General features: G+C 44.1%; 1 protein-coding gene across 3 annotated transcripts in view; it reads right to left on the bottom strand.

The window, feature by feature from the left end:
* Nucleotides 1–453: 453 nt before the first annotated feature.
* SMAD9 (SMAD family member 9) overlaps nt 454–18,331 on the bottom strand; it is a 43,019-nt gene continuing 25,141 nt past the window's right edge. For all 3 annotated transcript variants that reach the window (XM_030477683.1, XM_030477684.1, XM_030477686.1), the window contains exons 5-7: nt 17,346–17,567; nt 12,520–12,776; nt 454–8,154 (exon numbers count right to left, since the gene is read on the bottom strand). In XM_030477683.1, the coding sequence (XP_030333543.1) occupies nt 8,011–8,154; nt 12,520–12,776; nt 17,346–17,567 (623 nt within the window). In that variant the 3' untranslated portion in view covers nt 454–8,010. The remainder of the gene's footprint in view (nt 8,155–12,519; nt 12,777–17,345; nt 17,568–18,331) is intronic.

Raw genomic sequence — 18,331 nt, 5'->3', positions numbered from 1 at the left:
AACTAGCCAAAGGGGTATTCCATACCACAGCACGTCATGCCCAGTATATAAACCGGGGGGAGTTACCCGGAAGGCCAGATCACTGCTCGGGTCGGGCTGGGTATCGGTCGGCGGGTGGTGAGCAATTGTATCCTCTCCCCTTGTTATTTCACTAATCGTTATTATCATTGGTGGTAGCAGTAGTGGTTTTGTGTTATACCTTAGTTGCGGGACTGCTCTTATCTCAACCCGTGGGAGTTGCATTCTTCCCATTCTCCTCCCCATCCCTCCGGGAGCGGGGGGAGGAAGAAGGGGGGGGAGTGAGCGAGCGGCTGTGTGGTTCTGAGTTACCGGCTGGGCTCAAACCACGACATAAATGCTCTGGTTCCCAAGGTCACCAGTGATCAGATGAGGACCTACATCTCCCCAGGGCCAATCTCTTTCAAAGAGAAAAATCGGAGACAACAAGGGAAAGAGCTCTTAAATCCGAAATATCTTTATTAACAGTAAAACACAAGATGTGAATAATCCCTTTTACAATAGAATAATTCCAGCCAGAGAAAATTAAGTTGTTGTTCAAACATCAGACTAAATATGTTGACTTCAGAATGCCTCAAATGCATCAGGAGGAATGCTTGTGAAAATGTCCACTTGATGATTAGTTGCTTTATCTTTCTTGATACAACAGGGCATAGGCCAGAGTAGTTGGGCTGGTGGGAGGACTCTGAGCTGCCCTGATCTGAGGCTCCTGAAACTAAATATGTCTGAGATTTTTCATGCCCAAGAGGCAACAGTCCAGGTAGCATTCTTTACGCAGCGATCTACACTGTTTTACAGAGTATCACTAACTGTGAATAATACTTTCTTGTAGGTGGAGCAGACGTTTTGCTTTCATTCTGATGAAAAAGAGAGGGCAGAATTGTTCACGGACAAAAGTGACGCTATTAAATCTATCTATGATTCATAGTGCTTTTCTGCACCAGACTGTAGCTTGTACTTAACACAAAAACCTCCACATCTTGCTCAAATCCACCATTTTGGCCCCTTGACTGCATTGAACGTTGCAGCCTTATGGCTTCACTGATGCACACAAAAAGGCCTCTTTCTTCACTTTCTTGTCTTGCTTCTCAGCCCCATTCATATCATTCAGCGGTACTGAAATGAGGGATTAAATTGCTAACACTGACTTATCTGCTGAAAGTATGCTGTGGTACTTTTAATTTGTACTTAAAAACTATTTTAAATAATTAAAAACTCCAATTGCTTGAGTTTTTAAGCAAAGAAAATTCATTTGAATGTGCATTATCTCTGCTCATCGTTTGTTCCCTTGCTCTCTTGTTTGCAAAGCTTCTCACGGACATAACTGTGAATTAATCAGATTTAACATACACTTTAGCATCAAAAAACACTTTGAGACATGATGTGCTCACTACTGTGAAAGTGCAAGGGGTCAGAGTTTATCAAGGTTTTTCTAGCTTTTCTTTGCTGAGGAGGTCTGTGTTTAAAATTATCAACTGGTTGGTCTATTTCTTCTATGCTATTCATATGCAATATTATTTGAATACTAACACAGAATATAAAATAGCAGCATCCATGGATAATAAAAACACTATGACTGAAGATCTAAAAACTGTTCACAATTAGCTGCAACCATTCACATTGGCTATAATGGAAGAGTAGCTGACTGGAGGGTGTACGTAGTGGTTCTGTCTGCATTGCAGAGACATGGTCTGCAAATTAGATTCATCTGTACAGGCACCAAGTTGCAAGCATGGCCCAGCTGCAAATGGAGGTGTCCCCTCGGCAGGACGCTCATATGCCTCACCTCCCTGGCAGGGAAGCATGGCATCAATATGGCAGTACAATGTAAGGCACACCCGGGCAAGCTGTTGGAAAGCCCTGGGGTGATCAGGTAACAGGATTCTGGCTGCTCCTGGCTGCTCTGGAGCTTCTGATGAGTGGATGGTTGGTACAAACCAAAGGCTGTGTTTTGTGCTGGTGCACAGCACGGAGAAATGTTCGTCTGCACTGGAGACACAAAGAGATTTCTCTTTGCTGAACAAAGACTAAATCCCCTCTCAGGCTTTTGGTACCTCCCAGGAAGGTACTCCCAGAGCTGCCACTAGGAAGAAGCCTTGTTTCACTGACTACAGTGAAGCCTCCAGGTTAAGAAGCTTTTTATTCACAGATCTAAAGTCTCCTATAATCTCTCTCCCTGCTGCAAGATGGCGACCAACCCTTACCAGGCTCTTTTTTGATGGTGACCTGACCTCGTAGTCACTCTCAGGGAAGCACACTCGTCTCTTCTTAGTTCCTGTTCTAAATATGATTTCATAGTTAGGAGTCCCTGTGAAGGCTCCTGCTGATTCCTTCTTCCCAGCTACACATAAAGTGAGTTGCCTTACTGCAATTCCTAGGTAAATGCTCTAATAATCCGTGTCTTTCAGTCATGCAGTTTCTGTTCAGACTGCAATTTTCTTTGAGGAGCACACAGTAGAAGTGCTTAGAGTGCTCTTGAATGATTGTCCCAAAGCTGAACTCCTCATTAGTCCTGCACTGAGGCAAAGAGTAACCTTGCAAGTGCAGTTCCCAGATGCAACCACTCTGCTCCCCAGATCACACAGGAAACCGCTTGTCCCAGCATATCTAATGGCTTAATCAGGAGGCTGGCACACTCAGCCAGTCTGTGTGTACAGGAAGCACCAGATTAAGGATTATGGTACTCCAAGCTGTCCCTAAACCAGGCCCTGATGACTAGTTTACATGTGAATGTCAAAAGCCTGAGTGAACACAACGGCTACCTAAGCATGTACTGTCTTATACCTCCAGCAATCACCACTGAGCATATCTGGTCACATGCTCCCTCCTCCCCAGTCCCTTCATGTTCTCAGTGCACCTCTAGCTACTCAAACCGACTATGAGCTAAAAGTCCTCTACAAAAATCTTCTCCGCCCCTTCAGTGGGGTTTCCACTCACCCAGAAGGGCTTGGGTTTAGATGTTCAAAAGCCATCCCTCCAGGCTTCTCCAGAGCAAGGAGCTCTCACCTTTGGCTTGGAGAGCAGGTGGGACATGTTACATTCAGTACATTTCTGACTATATAAATCTATATTCTGGGCAGCACTGCTCAACTTTGAAAAATTGTATTACCCTATGACTGATTATTGTGTGGGGGTTTGCTTTACTATGTGAGTTTAAGGGGACCTGGGGCAAGAGGCGAACAGTACAGAGGATATAATGTTTCTTTCCTGTGCTGAGCACCATGTAGTGCTCAAGTATTCCTGAAAGCTATAGCTGCACCAGAGAAGTCTCTAAGAGCCAAAAAACTTTGCTTTATATTTGAGACTTTTTTGAAGTTACGGAATTTGTTCAAGCTTCTTTATAAATCCTTTCTATCCAGCCAAGAACCAGTCATTGCCCAAGCTGCCTCTGCAAATCCAGCTGTTTGTGCAACTCCTCAGTCACTGATGAGGCTTTCTGATTCATAGAGCTTATAAGAAAAAGTGAGCATTGTAAGCCAGAAAGAATAAGGGCAGATTAGATAAAGTTACAGGCACAAATGCCTGATTTTCTCCATTTTAAGAGTTCTGTGGTGCAGATGATATTTACAGTGAGAGATGTTTGCAGTGTTGATTTTATGCTAAGGGAACATTAATACCTCACAACTCTGTCCTGCACTGAACTCATGCAGAAATAGCTGAGGATAAACATGCTTCATCCTGAAACTGTCTCTCCTAACAGAGAGTCTCTGCCTGTGGCAACCAGTCATCACTGAATCTCTGCAGAGCCCCACAGAACAATGTGAACTGGAAGCGATCTCTGCATGGCATCAAGTCTGACACCGTGCTCAAGGCCAGGACCACTCAGAGAAGGCTGCTCAGGACAGTGAAAGTCTTGACTCAGTACCTTCTGCAGACATGGAATTTCATTGATTCCACTTGATGTTACTTGGGGTCACAGTTTCCCTTCGTGTTGCTGATACATTATCAGGAAGGCAAACCTTAAAATCTTCATGAGGTGTAGACACTTGTGGCGTAGCCTCTGATGGGGAGGCAAAGCACATGCTGCACGTCTGAATGCTACAACCATTGCTTATGGTACCTGATCAGCTGTTTACAGTGCAAGGTCATGGGGCTGAGCCATCCAAGCAGCAGTGCCACGGAATGGCTCCATGCAGCCAGTGTGCTGGATTTGCTACCGTCACCTCTGGATGCAAATGGCACATTAATACTGGTGCTGCTGAAGAAATGGCAGCAATTAAGCAGTCTGCTTGTCTTGACCACTTAATAGGAAAACAAGCGGTCTCCGTACCATGATGAATGTGCTTTATGCCACTGCCTGATCAAACTCTCACTGCTGCCTGCTGACGCATGGTACTTCTCCACAGAAACCTTCGAGAGGGTTTGAACTGTTGATGGCTCAAAAAACATTTAAAAAACTCTGCCTTCAACTAAGTAGTCTCCCTGTAAGTGGTTTTAAATCTCTCAGGAAGACTATCTCCAAATCTTGAAGTATTAATGAGTACATTTAAAGGCTTTAAATTGACTACTGGTTGATAGGTTCATGAAGACCTTTCAGCAGAAAATGTCGCCCTCCAAAACAGGGAGACATTAGAGAGAGATACAAAGTTACACTGCTGTAAATTATGAGAAACCTGAATTTTTAACTGAGCTCATATAATTCACATATACTAGAGAAGCCTGTAAGAGAGACTTTGTTCAAAAAGAAAGGGGAATAAATGGCTTATAGTCTTCCTTTTTATCTTGTATGTGGGCAGGGGTCATCTTCCTGTTTGTTTGCCTCATCTACTGCTACCACTTATCCCTTGTGATGTGAGCTCTCCCCTTCCCTTGGTAAGAAGCTGTCAGCTGCTGTGTGTTTGCACAGCATCTCATACGGTGAACAAAGCCCCTAGAGGCCACCAAAATAGGAAGAAGTTACACCGTGATACCAGCCTTCCCAAAAGCTAACAACTCTGAGATGGCTGTTGGCCTGGGTTGCCCAGAATCAGGTGCTTCAGTCCAACTTTCAGCAAATAGTTAAATTTGCTGAAATTCATCTCATCCTAATGCAGACATTTTAAATAGGACAGAAAAAACATGCTCCAGAAATGCCTCTTTACTTACTAGTAAGGGAGTATTAAGGTGACTACCTTTAATAAGATGTAGGTATGGACTGCATTAAAGCCAAAACTTATTGATATGAGGATTACTATAAATGTAGACATACAGAAAATTAAAAACTGCTCTGAATTTACCAACTGCCATTTAAATAACACAGACACTTACTGAGAAAGCATCACTATTCTGGGAAAGCCATCACACCTTCCCTAGGTCCCATCTCACCTGCTTGTGGTAATGTCCAATGTAGCAGTCCACATTTGAGCTGAGTGGCCCTCAGTTCCCCTGATAGTCAAAGGGGAAGACATAAGCATGCTCAGAGAGCAGTATATTTCACCTACTTGAAATGCCTGCCTTATGATGAAATGAATGATGCCCCAGAGGAATCTGCTTCCCTTCACTGCCCATCCAATTTTCCTCTGCAGCATTGGCAGGAAACGATTCTGGAGCTGCCCAAGAGCAGATGCACCTCAGAACATCCCCCTTTGCTATCTGTGAGGAAGATGACAATGCTGGGAATGTCTAAAAACAACCCCTAGGCTTCTCTCTGTATTAAGAGGGAAGGAGGTTTCAGCCTAAAAGGCAAGGAGGAATCTAGGATAAATGACAGAGCTAAATCCTGGACCGGAGAGGTGGTTTTCTCTGTCCTTAGGTCCTAAGAAAGCAAAGGGATGAGCAACATGAAAAGCACAGAGAAGTTATTGGAGAAATGGTGCAATAAACATGCTAAAAAATGTACTACCAATACTTCAGGACAGTGACACTGACGACAGAGGGATCTGAGCAAAATGTCTTTTTTCCTAACTGATCTCTCTCAAGTCTGCTAAACCATAAATGGCACACCTGGACTTTCTGTGTAACATTATTGTTGGAATTCATTGCTGCAAGAGACTGAAAAGCTTTTCTATCCCACGGTGACACTGCTGATGTCAAATGGTGATGGAATAGGGTTCTTCGTATTTACAAATTTCCTATACAACTTCCTATTACTGCTCAGACTTAACAATAATGTATCCTCTGTGCCCTATAAATTCTGCAGGCAGCTGAAGATGCATTTAAATGAAGTAACTCCGCTAGTTTACTGATTCTTCTGCTCTGTTCATAATTACCACTGTTACAGGTACTTCACAGCATCTAAAACATATGGGAAGTCTTTCTAGTGAATGATATTTCCTTTGGATTATGTGATGTAGATGAAGATTTCAGGCATCCTCTTCTAATTATGCACTAAAATGTGTAGCACCAGATATTGTGTGAGAAGAAAAGAAACATTCTGTAAAATGTTTGGTTTTGGTTTTTTTCTCCTCAGGATAATTCTAGTATGTTCTAAGGAGGAATGAGATTGGAGAAGTTATCACTCTTTCTAGCCCTTAAAGCAAAACAATTTTCAGTGGACTGTTATACCTGAAAGAAATAACCCTCTACCCCTTAAGGAAGGTAGTAAAAAGACCATCAAAATGTACTAAGAGTATCACCTGCCTCCTCAGAAAAGGTTACAAAGTGAACTGCATTTTGCAAGGCTGGCTCTGTGGATGCAGGTGAGGGCAGTAAGTTTCCTTGCTTACAGAAGGACCAAAGACCCTTTAAGAAAGGTTCTGCACATAGATTCACTCTTGGCTTATTCGTGGCTTGTACTGCCTCACCATCCTTTGCTGTGAGGCAAAAGCGCTGCAAACGCTGAAGCCTGTATCTAAGGTGAGGAACCATCCATGCGGATGTGTGAAGGGACTGTCAGGGAAGCCCTCTCCATCAAACCCGAGCGCTGCAGTCAGATCCCAAGGATTAGCCCAGCACTGGGGTGGACATAGCTGACTCCCGCCTCCTCCTCACTGCATCCTGTGAGCGTGGGGCTTCTTGTTCCCAGTACAGAGACTATCCCAAGACGAATGATAAAGTAATTATTCAGTTCTTCACTGCACATTTCATTTCTCTTCCCTGAATCACAGTTCAAGTCCCTTTCGGACGTACCCTTGATATCAGCACAGTAGTCTAACTACAGACAGTCTTAACTTTAAAACAAACTACATCAATACTGTATAATGGATAGGATTCAGTTTACATGCCGGATACGTATGCAAGTATGTATGTACTTTGCAAAAAAGCACTGGAATTAATTAGTTTTTAAAGTTACAGGCATATATTTCAAATTTTCTTTCTTTTTCTTTTTTTTCCTTAGAAGCTTGTTGCTTTTCAGTGCAACAGTACCGTACACTACTGTGTCAACAGTATCAGACTACTTGGATGTGTCCAGAATGCTCTGATAAGGCTCCAGTGCTGAACGCGTCCCGAGGGCTCTCTCCTCCTGCCAAATCCTAGGGGAGAGAGGGGTGCCTCAGCTCGTCAGAGGATCTGTTGTCCCATCGTGCTTTGCAGTAGGGAGACAGACTGGAATTACAGTTTAGTCCTTTGGTTCACTGGATAAAAGTCATCTCTATGCATAAGTCCTGTGCACCACCTAAGGTCCTCTTTTAAGACCTGACATTAGGATGAAAAATGGATATAAATGGTGCAGAGATCAGACTTTGGTTGCCTGCAGAGGGGTGAATTTCACCTACTAGGAACAGCTACAGCCAGGTTTCTGAATCTGCATGAAAGTGCTGACAATTTGCACCGTTTACTGGCTTGGCTGGGGAATGAAGATGCTCACAGGAAATGTCTGACACTTTTGCAGGAATTTGGCTTATTTTGTACTAGAGAACAGATATGCTATACCTGAATTTCTAACCTTACTGTACTGGCATCAGAGTAACTAGAAACCACAAAACGTAACATGGAAATAAAAAAGGAGCGTAGACTATGTATAGGTATATTTACATCTACATACATCTACATATAGAAGCTTCTGTTCACTGGAAATCCTATAAGCCACTGCCTGCAATAGCATCCATCCTAAGGGAGTTCTAGAGATGATTCTTAAGAGACTGAGGAGATGGGGTTATGAGGTGATCCCATCTGTGTCAGCACCTTATCCAGCCATTGCAATGGTCCATGCAGGTGGATCTCAATCCAGCAGGGCGTGCTTGTAACATCTTGGCGATGATACTCTGCTCCCCAGCCCTATAAAAGCATGAAAAAGGACCAAAAAGTGAGGTTTCTGGGTTTTTTTAGAAAGAAACATAAAGTCATCACAACTGCAGTGCTGACAGTCTAAAACACAGCCACAGGCAGTCCATCACCCAAGTTACCAGGATTTAATGCTTTGTCCTAGGCATAATTTTCTCTAGAAACTTTGCTCCTTTTCAAGGTCATTGTTACCATAGTTATATGGGAACTCTATACTATTAGATATTAAAAATGCTACATTTTAATAATGCTATTAAATGAAAATGTTACACTTCCAGGTGCTGAAACCAAATAGCATGGAAAGGCATGTTTCCAAGCTTAGGTCGCTGCAAACAGCCCATAGCCAATGGTCCCTGCTGCTCACACCCCGGAGACGTGCCCGGGAGAGTCTGCCAGACTGCTGTCTCGCACAGACAAAAAGCAGGGCAGGCTCTGTCATAACACTTTAAGAGGAACTGGGAATGACCCTGGGCACTGCTTCATTTATTGGTAGAGATGCATCCTACGAGTCTGAGACTAGAAGTTCTAAGTATTCATCTGAACCTCTGGAAACTTGTGACAAGGTTCCTATGTACCATATGTAACCTATGTGTAGATCTTTCCCATAGTTTTTCTATCCTTGAAGGTGTCCCTGCCCATGGCAGGGGGTTTGGAGCTAGATGATCTTTAAGGTCCTTTCCAACCCAAACTGCTTTTCCCATGGGAGTTCCCAGCTGCCTGCTGTAGGAAGTCCTGCAGTAATTTCTCCAGCTCTTTCAGGGAGATAAGGGATATGTAGTGTCTAACAGAAGATGGGGTTGTGATTCTGGCAGGGAGAAAAGAGAACCAGAAGTCCCTGGGCCTCAAGCAAGCACAGTGTCTGCTTGTGAAGTGGGCAGCCTGATTTCACAGCAACACAAGACATCCAAGTCACAGCCCAAAGTCTCAAAGCTCAACAACTGTTGCTGTCTCACTGCCAGAGCTGAACTTGGATTTCCATTGGGCAATATGCAAAACATGGTCCCACTGGAGGAGGAGCCTCTTCATTTGTGGGCCACTGATCAGAAAGACTGAGCCTTACGTGCCATAACGCTAGTCAGGGGGGGTGATATTCATGTCATGAAACAAGGACATGGAAGTATATGAAGACTGACATCTGCCAGAGGTGCGTGCATTGTAGAGTGCTGAACAACTCAGACAACTAAGGCTGCTAGAACCCATGTCTCCAGACAATCACCTGCAAAACTAGGATCAACACCAAAACTAGATGCCATAATAAGTAGTCTGGATAAAATCCATTGCTACTTAATGAAGAAAATGGGCAAGAAAGCGGAAGAGTAAGATACGGACCCACCAAAGCCCAAAGAGTACTTTTGAACAGGCGGCATTTTTCTGATCTGCAGTGCACTTATCAGGCTAGAAAGGGCCTGTGTTCCAGGCACCTCAGATTAATGTTCTGGGAATGTTTGCATAAAATCTTTAAATGAGCCCAATCAGACTTCTGAGGTTGTGAAGTCTCAAGCACTCAGCTGCAGGGAAAATACACAGCTAGAAGGACAAGTGCCATAGGAGCTGGTGCGCCTCTGTGACTGGACAGAAAAGCTGGAGGAATGGGAATGGCAGGTTGGAAGCACAGCCTGCCTGGTTTGGAGAGCCCGGCAGTGCAGGTGGCTGGGCACCTCCCTCTGCTGGCAGCTCCAGGCAGGCAATCGCGGTGCTGCTGCCCCAGGCTGCCGGATGGAGCTCCGGGCAGGGGACATGCCAGCAGGGCAGCACCCCCGTGCCTCACTCGTGGGCCGCAGGTAGCCTCCTCCATCCCCAGGGCTGAAATGATCCCGGAGGTGAAGCTCTTTTAATGAGGGAATAAAATGAGAACCAGTTGCAAATCTGTGGTGGTGTTTTGCACAGATGGTGGGAAGAGGATACTGATACCCCCACGGGGAGACCAGAAATGCACCTTCTGGCACAATGGAGATCAGCTGAGCAGTCCTGCTGCTCCTGCCAGTCCTTTCCAGCTCCTGGGGGCAACAGCTCTCTCCAGCCCAGGCTCCAGCCACTGGGCTGCCTCGTGCAGTGAAGCACAGCCAAGGCTATTGGGTTGTCCCCTCAGCCCCAAGACCTGGGGAAATGTAGGAAGAAGGATGCTGGGTTCACACCTCAGCTTAGAGAAACTTTGTGCTTCAGCTGCCTCATCTGTGAAGAGGGGACGACAGCCACTCAGTGGATGGAAACTGGTGTCTGATCTCACTGATGATAAACTCATATTTGCCTGAGGGTGAGCTCCTCCTAGCTGCTTCATGGGCACAGGAAGGTTATCAGAAAGGACAAGACTTTCATGTCTCTCCGTCCCATGTCCTGCCTCCAGAAGATTATATAGTCCCAGCAAGTTCTCATGTCTTAGTCCCTGCCCATCCCTGCCTCCCAGGTGGTAGCTGAAGCATCAGTGGGGTAGGAGGCAAGGCTTGCCTTGTGGGCTCTAGGTAACCAGAAGCATCTGAACACGAATCAGAGGAGAAGCCACAGGGCTGTTGTGCACTTGAGAGCTTTTGGTGCATGGCTCTGACAGACAACATGCTCCTCTGTGCACTGCATATCCAACACCCAGGGACATTCCTGTCCCCAGACTGAATACACCAGGGCTCACACCTTAGGAGAGAAATAATTGGAGAAGACCGAGTACAGGAAAGAGTTTTCACAGGCCAGGAAGAAAGAACCAAGATGAGATTTGCAGAGCCATTTTCCAAAGGTCATGGGAAAAGTTTCCAAATAACTCCTTGTACTGATTTTCTGGTGCCCGAGGCACTATAGTGGCTGCTGTTGTTTCAACAAAGCAAGGTGATAATACAGCAGCAACATTATTTAGTGCATCAACATCACCATTTGTGCTGCCATGCTGCGCATGGAGGCAGATAACACATCAAAGAGACTGCCCCTGAGTTGCTGAGATAATGAAAATATTGCATAACTGGCTACACTGCCTTTACAAACAACATGCCCATTCACGTCTCCCATTAAAGAAAATGCTGCTTGTTGGGTTTCTTGCTTTCTCGTTTTCCCTTAACACTTTTGTGTGAACAAGATGTCAGTTCCTTCTCAAGAACAAAGTAACAGCGTGGTCACGGGCAGGGAGATTTTGGCTTCGACTCTTGCGAGAAGTTACAAAGCACTCTTAACGCTCTCATAGAGTTAAGGAGAGACGTCCCCAAGAATGAACAGAAAGAGTCAGATCAGAAAGCTGTGTGGGACTCAACTCATCTACTTTTAGAACATAAGGGAACTGGGCTCGAGCCTCAAGCAGTTTTGTAGTATCTTAGATGTGAATTCAATCAGCTTGATTCAGTCATTTGTATAGAACCACACCTGCAAGGCAAAGGGACATACTCAAGCCACTTCTTATGGGACCTAGCAGGATCAACTGGCTTCTAATGGTGCAACTTCTCTAGTTTGCAGGCTGAATAGTCCCCTGCAGCATTATAGGAAGTAAGTCTAGCACATCTGTAAACAGTCTTGAAATACTCACCATTTTCTGGGTTTTAGATGCTATGACAGGCACCTAAGTAAATCCTAAGTGCAAAAAGGAGTTAAGATCTCATTTGGGTGAGAAGGCCATTCAGAAGATTTAAGAAACTCACTCTTAACACTGATAGATCACACACAAAACAGACTTCAAAGTTCACATATGAATGGTGACCTCCTGTTTCTTCCAAACAACAGAGGGGAGGTCAGATGTTCTTTTGGGGTTTGTATTCTGCTTGCAAGAAGCCCTTCTGGTCCTGTGGCTGGCCAGAGTGAATGTCATCAGAAATTAAGACAATCTCTTGCCAGGGATGACACAGGTGACAAAGAATAACAATTCCCAGCAAACTCGGTGGGGGCTGAAGGAGAACCCAGTGTTTCTTTATTGAGACTATATTTACCTGTCTATAGTAATGGCGAGACTGTAAATTAGTCTACAGACATAAGGACGTTCTTTTCAGATCTATGGCTCTACCAAGCTCTATTGCAAATCAGTAATAATAGAAGAGATCGCAACTGCCTAAGATATGTGCTACATTTACATGTTGCTAAACCCCTCTAAGTAGAGCTCTTTATGCAAACAAGGGGGAAACATCACCATGCAATCTCTGCTTATTTTCCACAAAAGCTGGCTATGGAATACCTAGTTTTTGGAAACTAAGAAATTTCCAGGTTGACCACAAAAGCTACTGATTTTAAGCACCTAGAAGTTTAAGGCAGTAGTGGAAAACAGGCAGTCTGAATTGTTTTTTACAAGATGGGTGTCTAAATCCCCACTTGGGAAGGATTTGATGGGGTCTAGTATTGCACCAAAGTGATGGGATTTGCCTTTCAGAAATGCAAGAGAAAACAAAGAATCCTTACTTTAACAAAGCTCATTCGAATAGTACACATCTTGGTCAGCTCATACACCACTTCGAAACCATGATTGACTGACTGAGCCAGCAACTGGGCAAAAAGCTGGTTGTTGAAGATCTTGAGGCTGCAGCCACTGGGGATCTTGCAGACAGTGGCTGGGTGGAAACCATGCTGGTAGTTACAGTTACGGCTTTGCACAAAAATACTGCTGTCACTGACACATTCAGCATAAACTTCCCCACCAACATAGTAAAGATGAACACCTTGAAAAAGGAAAAATAACATGTATTATTTCTCCATTATTCACAGCACGCTTTGCACCGGTAAGTCTTACTGGTGTGGGCATACAAGCCCAGGAACCAGTGCCTATACACTACTTTTCAAAAGACAGTAAACTGTGTGCATATCCATGTAACTGTACAATGAACCCACCAACATTAAGAGGAAATTGTCATAAACACTATTTTGAGGTACTGGTCTAGGAGAAAAAAGTCTTAGCATGTGATGTTCTTCTTTGTTTCTCAGTGGAAGGTTGGTTTACTTCTTTAACCCAACAGCACAGTATAACAAGACACACACATACACACGTAAGTATCAAACAGATGTCAACCATACACAAAAAATGGATCAAAACTGTAAGAGAAGTGACAAATCTGTTATGCATTACACATCTAAATGTATATTCACTGTTGAGCACATGCAGGCTGACCAAGACCAGTTTCATTGCATGCTAGTTTTTTACTACAGGATCCTATCTCATGCAGTTGAAACACAGCATGGTGTATGCTTAAAATAGCTTTTCTGCATTTTGCTTTACCCACCACATCAAAACCACGTATTTGCATTTACATGACATGACTTACTCATCAGATCCCGTTCAAAGTGACCTTTACCAAGAAAATGACTGATTTCCTTCTGGACTTTCAGTGCCCAAGTAAGTGACTTACTGACACTAACTCTCAGTTGTTTTCCTGTGCCTTGGGGAAATGAAGATGGAAGCATTTCTATCCATTCAAAGACTCTGGTCCCTCCAGGATGTTGCTTGCATGAAAATATACCTAAATTGGTGAGAGAATTTATCTTAGCCCAATTCAGCAACTGTAAAGTTAGGGATCTTGTGTAAGCTGTGTAGATGCCTTCCCTAGTTGATAGATGATGAGAAGCACTGTGACCAGATGACTCACTCCATCCACTACAAAGCGCAGGCTCACAGCCAGCTTGAACTGATGGAAGTCTATGCAGGTGCTGAAAAGGCTTGCTCATTCCTTGCCCCTGCTGCTTCTTCCCACACCCGCTTTCATGCTGTCAGTGATGGCTGGGGATTGGGCAGCCATCCAGATTGGGGAACTGAACCAGCTAATAAACTTAAAAACAAACAAAACAAAACAAAAGAAGATTTATTTGAAGTGAGATCTTCATCAGTGCAAGCGTGGCAATGGGGACCCAGACTGCTTAAACTTGTGCATGAAACCACACCCTGAAGGGGGCCAAGTCATCCTGTGAAGATGCCTAGACATTCACCCTTCCCATGGCTAGATTAGGTGAGACGAACCCCTCCCATGGCCAAGAAAGGTGGGAGAACTCAGTTCTTTGTTCTCATAAAAACCACCACTAAAGGAAAAGAAAATCCTCCTTTCTAGTCCCAGGTATGGCAGTCAAACCCTTACATACAAATGCACATGTTCACTGAGTCTCAGTAGCCTGCCTGCAGAGCTAGTGATAACTACACTTTAATAACTCAGTTGTAATTAGTTTTGTTCCTGTTGTCTTTCATACAAAAAAGACTGGTTACATATTCCCAGTCTGTTCATCATTCTGTGGTCATGACAGCAAGGGGCACCAGCACATCCTTAGGATAAAACCAGCTTCTAAACATAAGTGGGAAAGACTTGAGGAAAAGCAGGTTGAGTGGGAAAGGAATCTGGGAAAAGTACACTCTCCCATAGACTTCCAGGATGACTCAGATGGGAACCTTAAAGTCTGTCTTCAAGCCATCACTTGACTTTTACTTCTATGCACCCACGAGATCTCAAATTAGACGTGAGTAGCGGGGGTGTGGCTCAGAGCACATGGTAGTATTGCCCTGGGAACACGGGTGAGATGACAGCTCATTAGACCATCTGTCAGCTCCAGTCCAGCTGCACCAGACATCATGGGGAGTTGCACACTGTGACTGCTATTACTTGACTTATGTCTCCTTTCCCTTCTGTGGAAGGTGGGTAAAAGAGAAGGACTGAAAACACAAAGGTCCTAGCTGACCTTAATGGAGTCCATATAACTTTCTGAAATCACAGAATCATTAGGCTTGGAAGGGAGCTCTGGAGATCATCTAGTCCAACCCCCCTGGCAAGGCAGGGCCACCTAGAGCAGGTTACACAGAAACACGTCCAGACGGGTTTTGAATGTCTCCAGAGAGGGAGACTCCACAACCTCCCTGGACAGCCTGTTCCAGTGCTCTGCCACCCACGACGTAAAGAGTGAGAACACAAGGTAGGGAAAGAAGAATAAGGATATAAATATTCACCACATTCCAAATCTTCAGGTATGGCTACTGATTTAGGGTGACCACATTTCTGGGTGCTAAAGTGAAAAATTTTAAAGGCTGGATTTTTAAGTATACTGAGTAACTCAACTTCTGAAAAAAAATGAATGATTTCAAAGGCATTGCCCAAACTCTGTACTATAATAAGAAAAATGCCAAAGTCACTTCTGAAAGCATAGGCTACAATTTGCCTTTTCCTTGTGGACCTTTAAAAGCAATAAATAAAGGAGTAATAAAATGTCAGTGTGTATTTCCATTCTTCCGGTATTCATTCACCAGAGGCAAGCATCCTCAAGGAAGGATACACATTAATAATTGTAGAAAGCCAAATCAAGGATCCATATGTTTTAGTGGGATTTCACTGCTCTCTGCAGAAACCGAAAATTCATCAGTCTCCCAGCATCCACATCTTTTTGATTCTCATCAGAAGTCCCCTTTTTGTCCTTGAAGTCTGACTGCTGAAACAGGTCCAATTGCTAGTAGATGTTGCATTGTGTTCTGGATTGTTTTTAGCTTTGATGTGGTATTTCCAGGAAACCGTTTCACGCTGATACACTAGATGACAATTCAATCACATATCCTTATCCTACTGAGCTAATCTTGTTTACTCACTCTTTTTTCTACCCTGTTAACATGTGACAATTGCATCCATTTCAGTAGCTTTCATCTGTCTAGCGTGCCTTTGAACTACATACTTTTGGAGCTGCTGTGTGCTCTTCAGCAGGCCTGTACTGGTGCCACCTCTACTCCACTTGGACATGTTTTTTTAACATTTGCATAAACAGGGAAGTGCAGTAAAATTAAGGATCTCTGATATAGTAAGCTCCTCTCTGGGCAACCTGCTCCCTTCCCTTGGGCAGATTCCTAGAGTAAGACTTTAAAGGACTTTTAACCAATGAAGACAGATCTTCAGATTTGAATGGATGAGGACCATTAGCATTCACCTCACTTTCTGTTCTGTCTCTTCCTCTTTTGGGGCAGAAGGTCACAGGATGTAACGTCCTCAAATGACAGCTTTAACTGGGATCTTTTGTCAGTCTTCTTTTAGGGCTGGGCTCAGCTTTGACCTACACCCCTCTGGCAGCTTATACTGACAGAGAAGCTTTGCTTTATTTCTGAGTAAGTTAGAACTAGGTGTACAACCCATTTCCACCCCTCACAACAAGCTACTATGATAGACACTTGTAGCATCATACTGGCTTCACACAGTGCATCTGCAACACAAGTGCTTTCCTTTCCAGAGAAAAGTGCAAAAGCTAAGTACAACATCTCCTGTGCTAGCCTACAGGTTCAGTGTTGTTTGTAAAAACGATGCCACATTCATCTCAGAGCTTCCTGGTATTCAGTCATTCAACACTAGACTATCAAGAGCCAATTAAAATACTGCTCTAGGCCTGGGAAATGAGGTGAGGTTGACGAGATAATAGGAGTGGAACAATTAGAGTTAATTAGCCCAGTGGGAAATCCATTCCCAGGCAGCTACTGGTGAGAGGCTGGGTTGGCAGGATAATGAGTCTAGACTGGATATACCAGAACGGGCAAAGCTCCATCTACACAGAGAAGTGGCCTGTACAGGGCTTCTGACTCACCGCCACAAGCAACAGTAAGTTCTGGGAGAATAGCAGGCCCTACACAGCCCTAGTGAACTGGGATGGAGTGTGTGCAGCCACACATATCCAACTATGGTCTCCTTGTACTTGCCACCAGTAGTATATGACCCTGCATGCACAGGGTATACGTACACCAGAAGTGGAGCATACAAGAAGAACTGCTGAGGGAGAACCCAAGACTTAGTTTTACTAGTGAGAAGTTGACAAGACAGGGAATCAGACTGATAGGGAGGAAAAAGCTACAAAGGCAACCCCAGAGTTGTAGAGTTCTTCAGCCAAGTAACTCAACTACTGTTTCATCCATCTCCCTTTGTTATTTGGTGGGAGGAGAATAAGCCTGAGGCACCAGCAATTATCCTTTTAGTGGCATTTCAATGGCAATATTCCCAGTTGCCAGAAGCCCTAATAAATAAAATGAAAATACATACTGCTAAATTAGAACACACAACTATAAACAACATTTTTCTCTTCGCTGGCCAAGTAAATAGCTTTGGTAAGGAGCTACTCTGCTGATTGTTATCCAGTCAGAAAAGAATCAGCAGCTTTTCTTCTATTTCAGAAGTAATCTCAGAGCTTAGGTTTTAAGACAAGCACATCTGACAAGTCAGCTGGGTTTATTAATGCAATGCACAGTTCTTTCAAGCTCTGAATATTCCTGAGGAGAAGGGATTTTCTCTTACCTTTTCCTATGTGTCTCCTGGTGTTTTCTATAGTAGAGTTGCGGTTTACATTTGAGAGCAGTCCCAAGCAGAACCTGTTTTTGTTATTTGAGGGATCTGTAAATCCATCTATAAGGATACTTCGAGAGGAAGCCTGGAAAGTCTCCCCTACCCGGTTGTTGAGTTCATAGTAGGCAACCGAGCACCAGTGTTGCGGTTCCTCATAGCAAACAGGCCGAAAGTCTGTAGGAAATAAAATTAATCAGCTGCTCAGGTCCGTACTATTTTTTAAACAATCATTCCCTGTTTTCTTTCCTTCCTCTCTCCCTCTGTCCCATTCTCCCCCTCCTTAGCTCTTCATTTAAACAGTCACTTATCATGCTTTATCTCAACAGCAGCTTCTGTTTCTTAAGTTTATGACTGAAGCCCCAAACATGCAAAGCGCTGGTACACCAGCTTAACTCTAAGCCTCTGAGGAGTCCCACTTGTTCTTAAAAGTGATAATACCACTGCATTAAATTGAGCGCATGCAGACATTCCTTGCTGAACTGGGGCCCAATCTCTACACTGAAAATAGTAAGGGATACATCTGCTCTGCACACCCACAGGAGCTAGGGGTGACAGATGGGCTCAAAGCAAGTCAAAACTGAGCCAAGCCTTCAGCCTAATACTAAACTCTGAAGTTCAAAAGTAATCAATCATTCCCCCGTTTTTTTGCATGCTTTGGGGCTTTCCACTTCCATGTGAGGCTAGAAGCAGAAATGTCAGCAAGGTCATTTCTTTTGGATCTTCCCCTGCCCAGGTTTTCTAACTCAGAGACAGAAAAAGACTCAAAAATGTAACAGAATCTCTGAGCCTCATTTGTCCTACAGGAGTTAGTGGGAAACCTTATCCTGCCTGTCCACCACAGGCATGTGAGCTCCCCTGCCCCCAGAGCACCTCTAAGCATAACCTCTAACAAACTTCTAACTGATACTCACTAGGGCAATGATCAGGGATGATAAATT

This window comes from Strigops habroptila, chromosome 2 (genome assembly GCF_004027225.2).
Source record: "Strigops habroptila isolate Jane chromosome 2, bStrHab1.2.pri, whole genome shotgun sequence".
Lineage (NCBI taxonomy): Eukaryota > Metazoa > Chordata > Aves > Psittaciformes > Psittacidae > Strigops > Strigops habroptila.
This window is presented reverse-complemented; position numbering and strand designations above follow the sequence as displayed.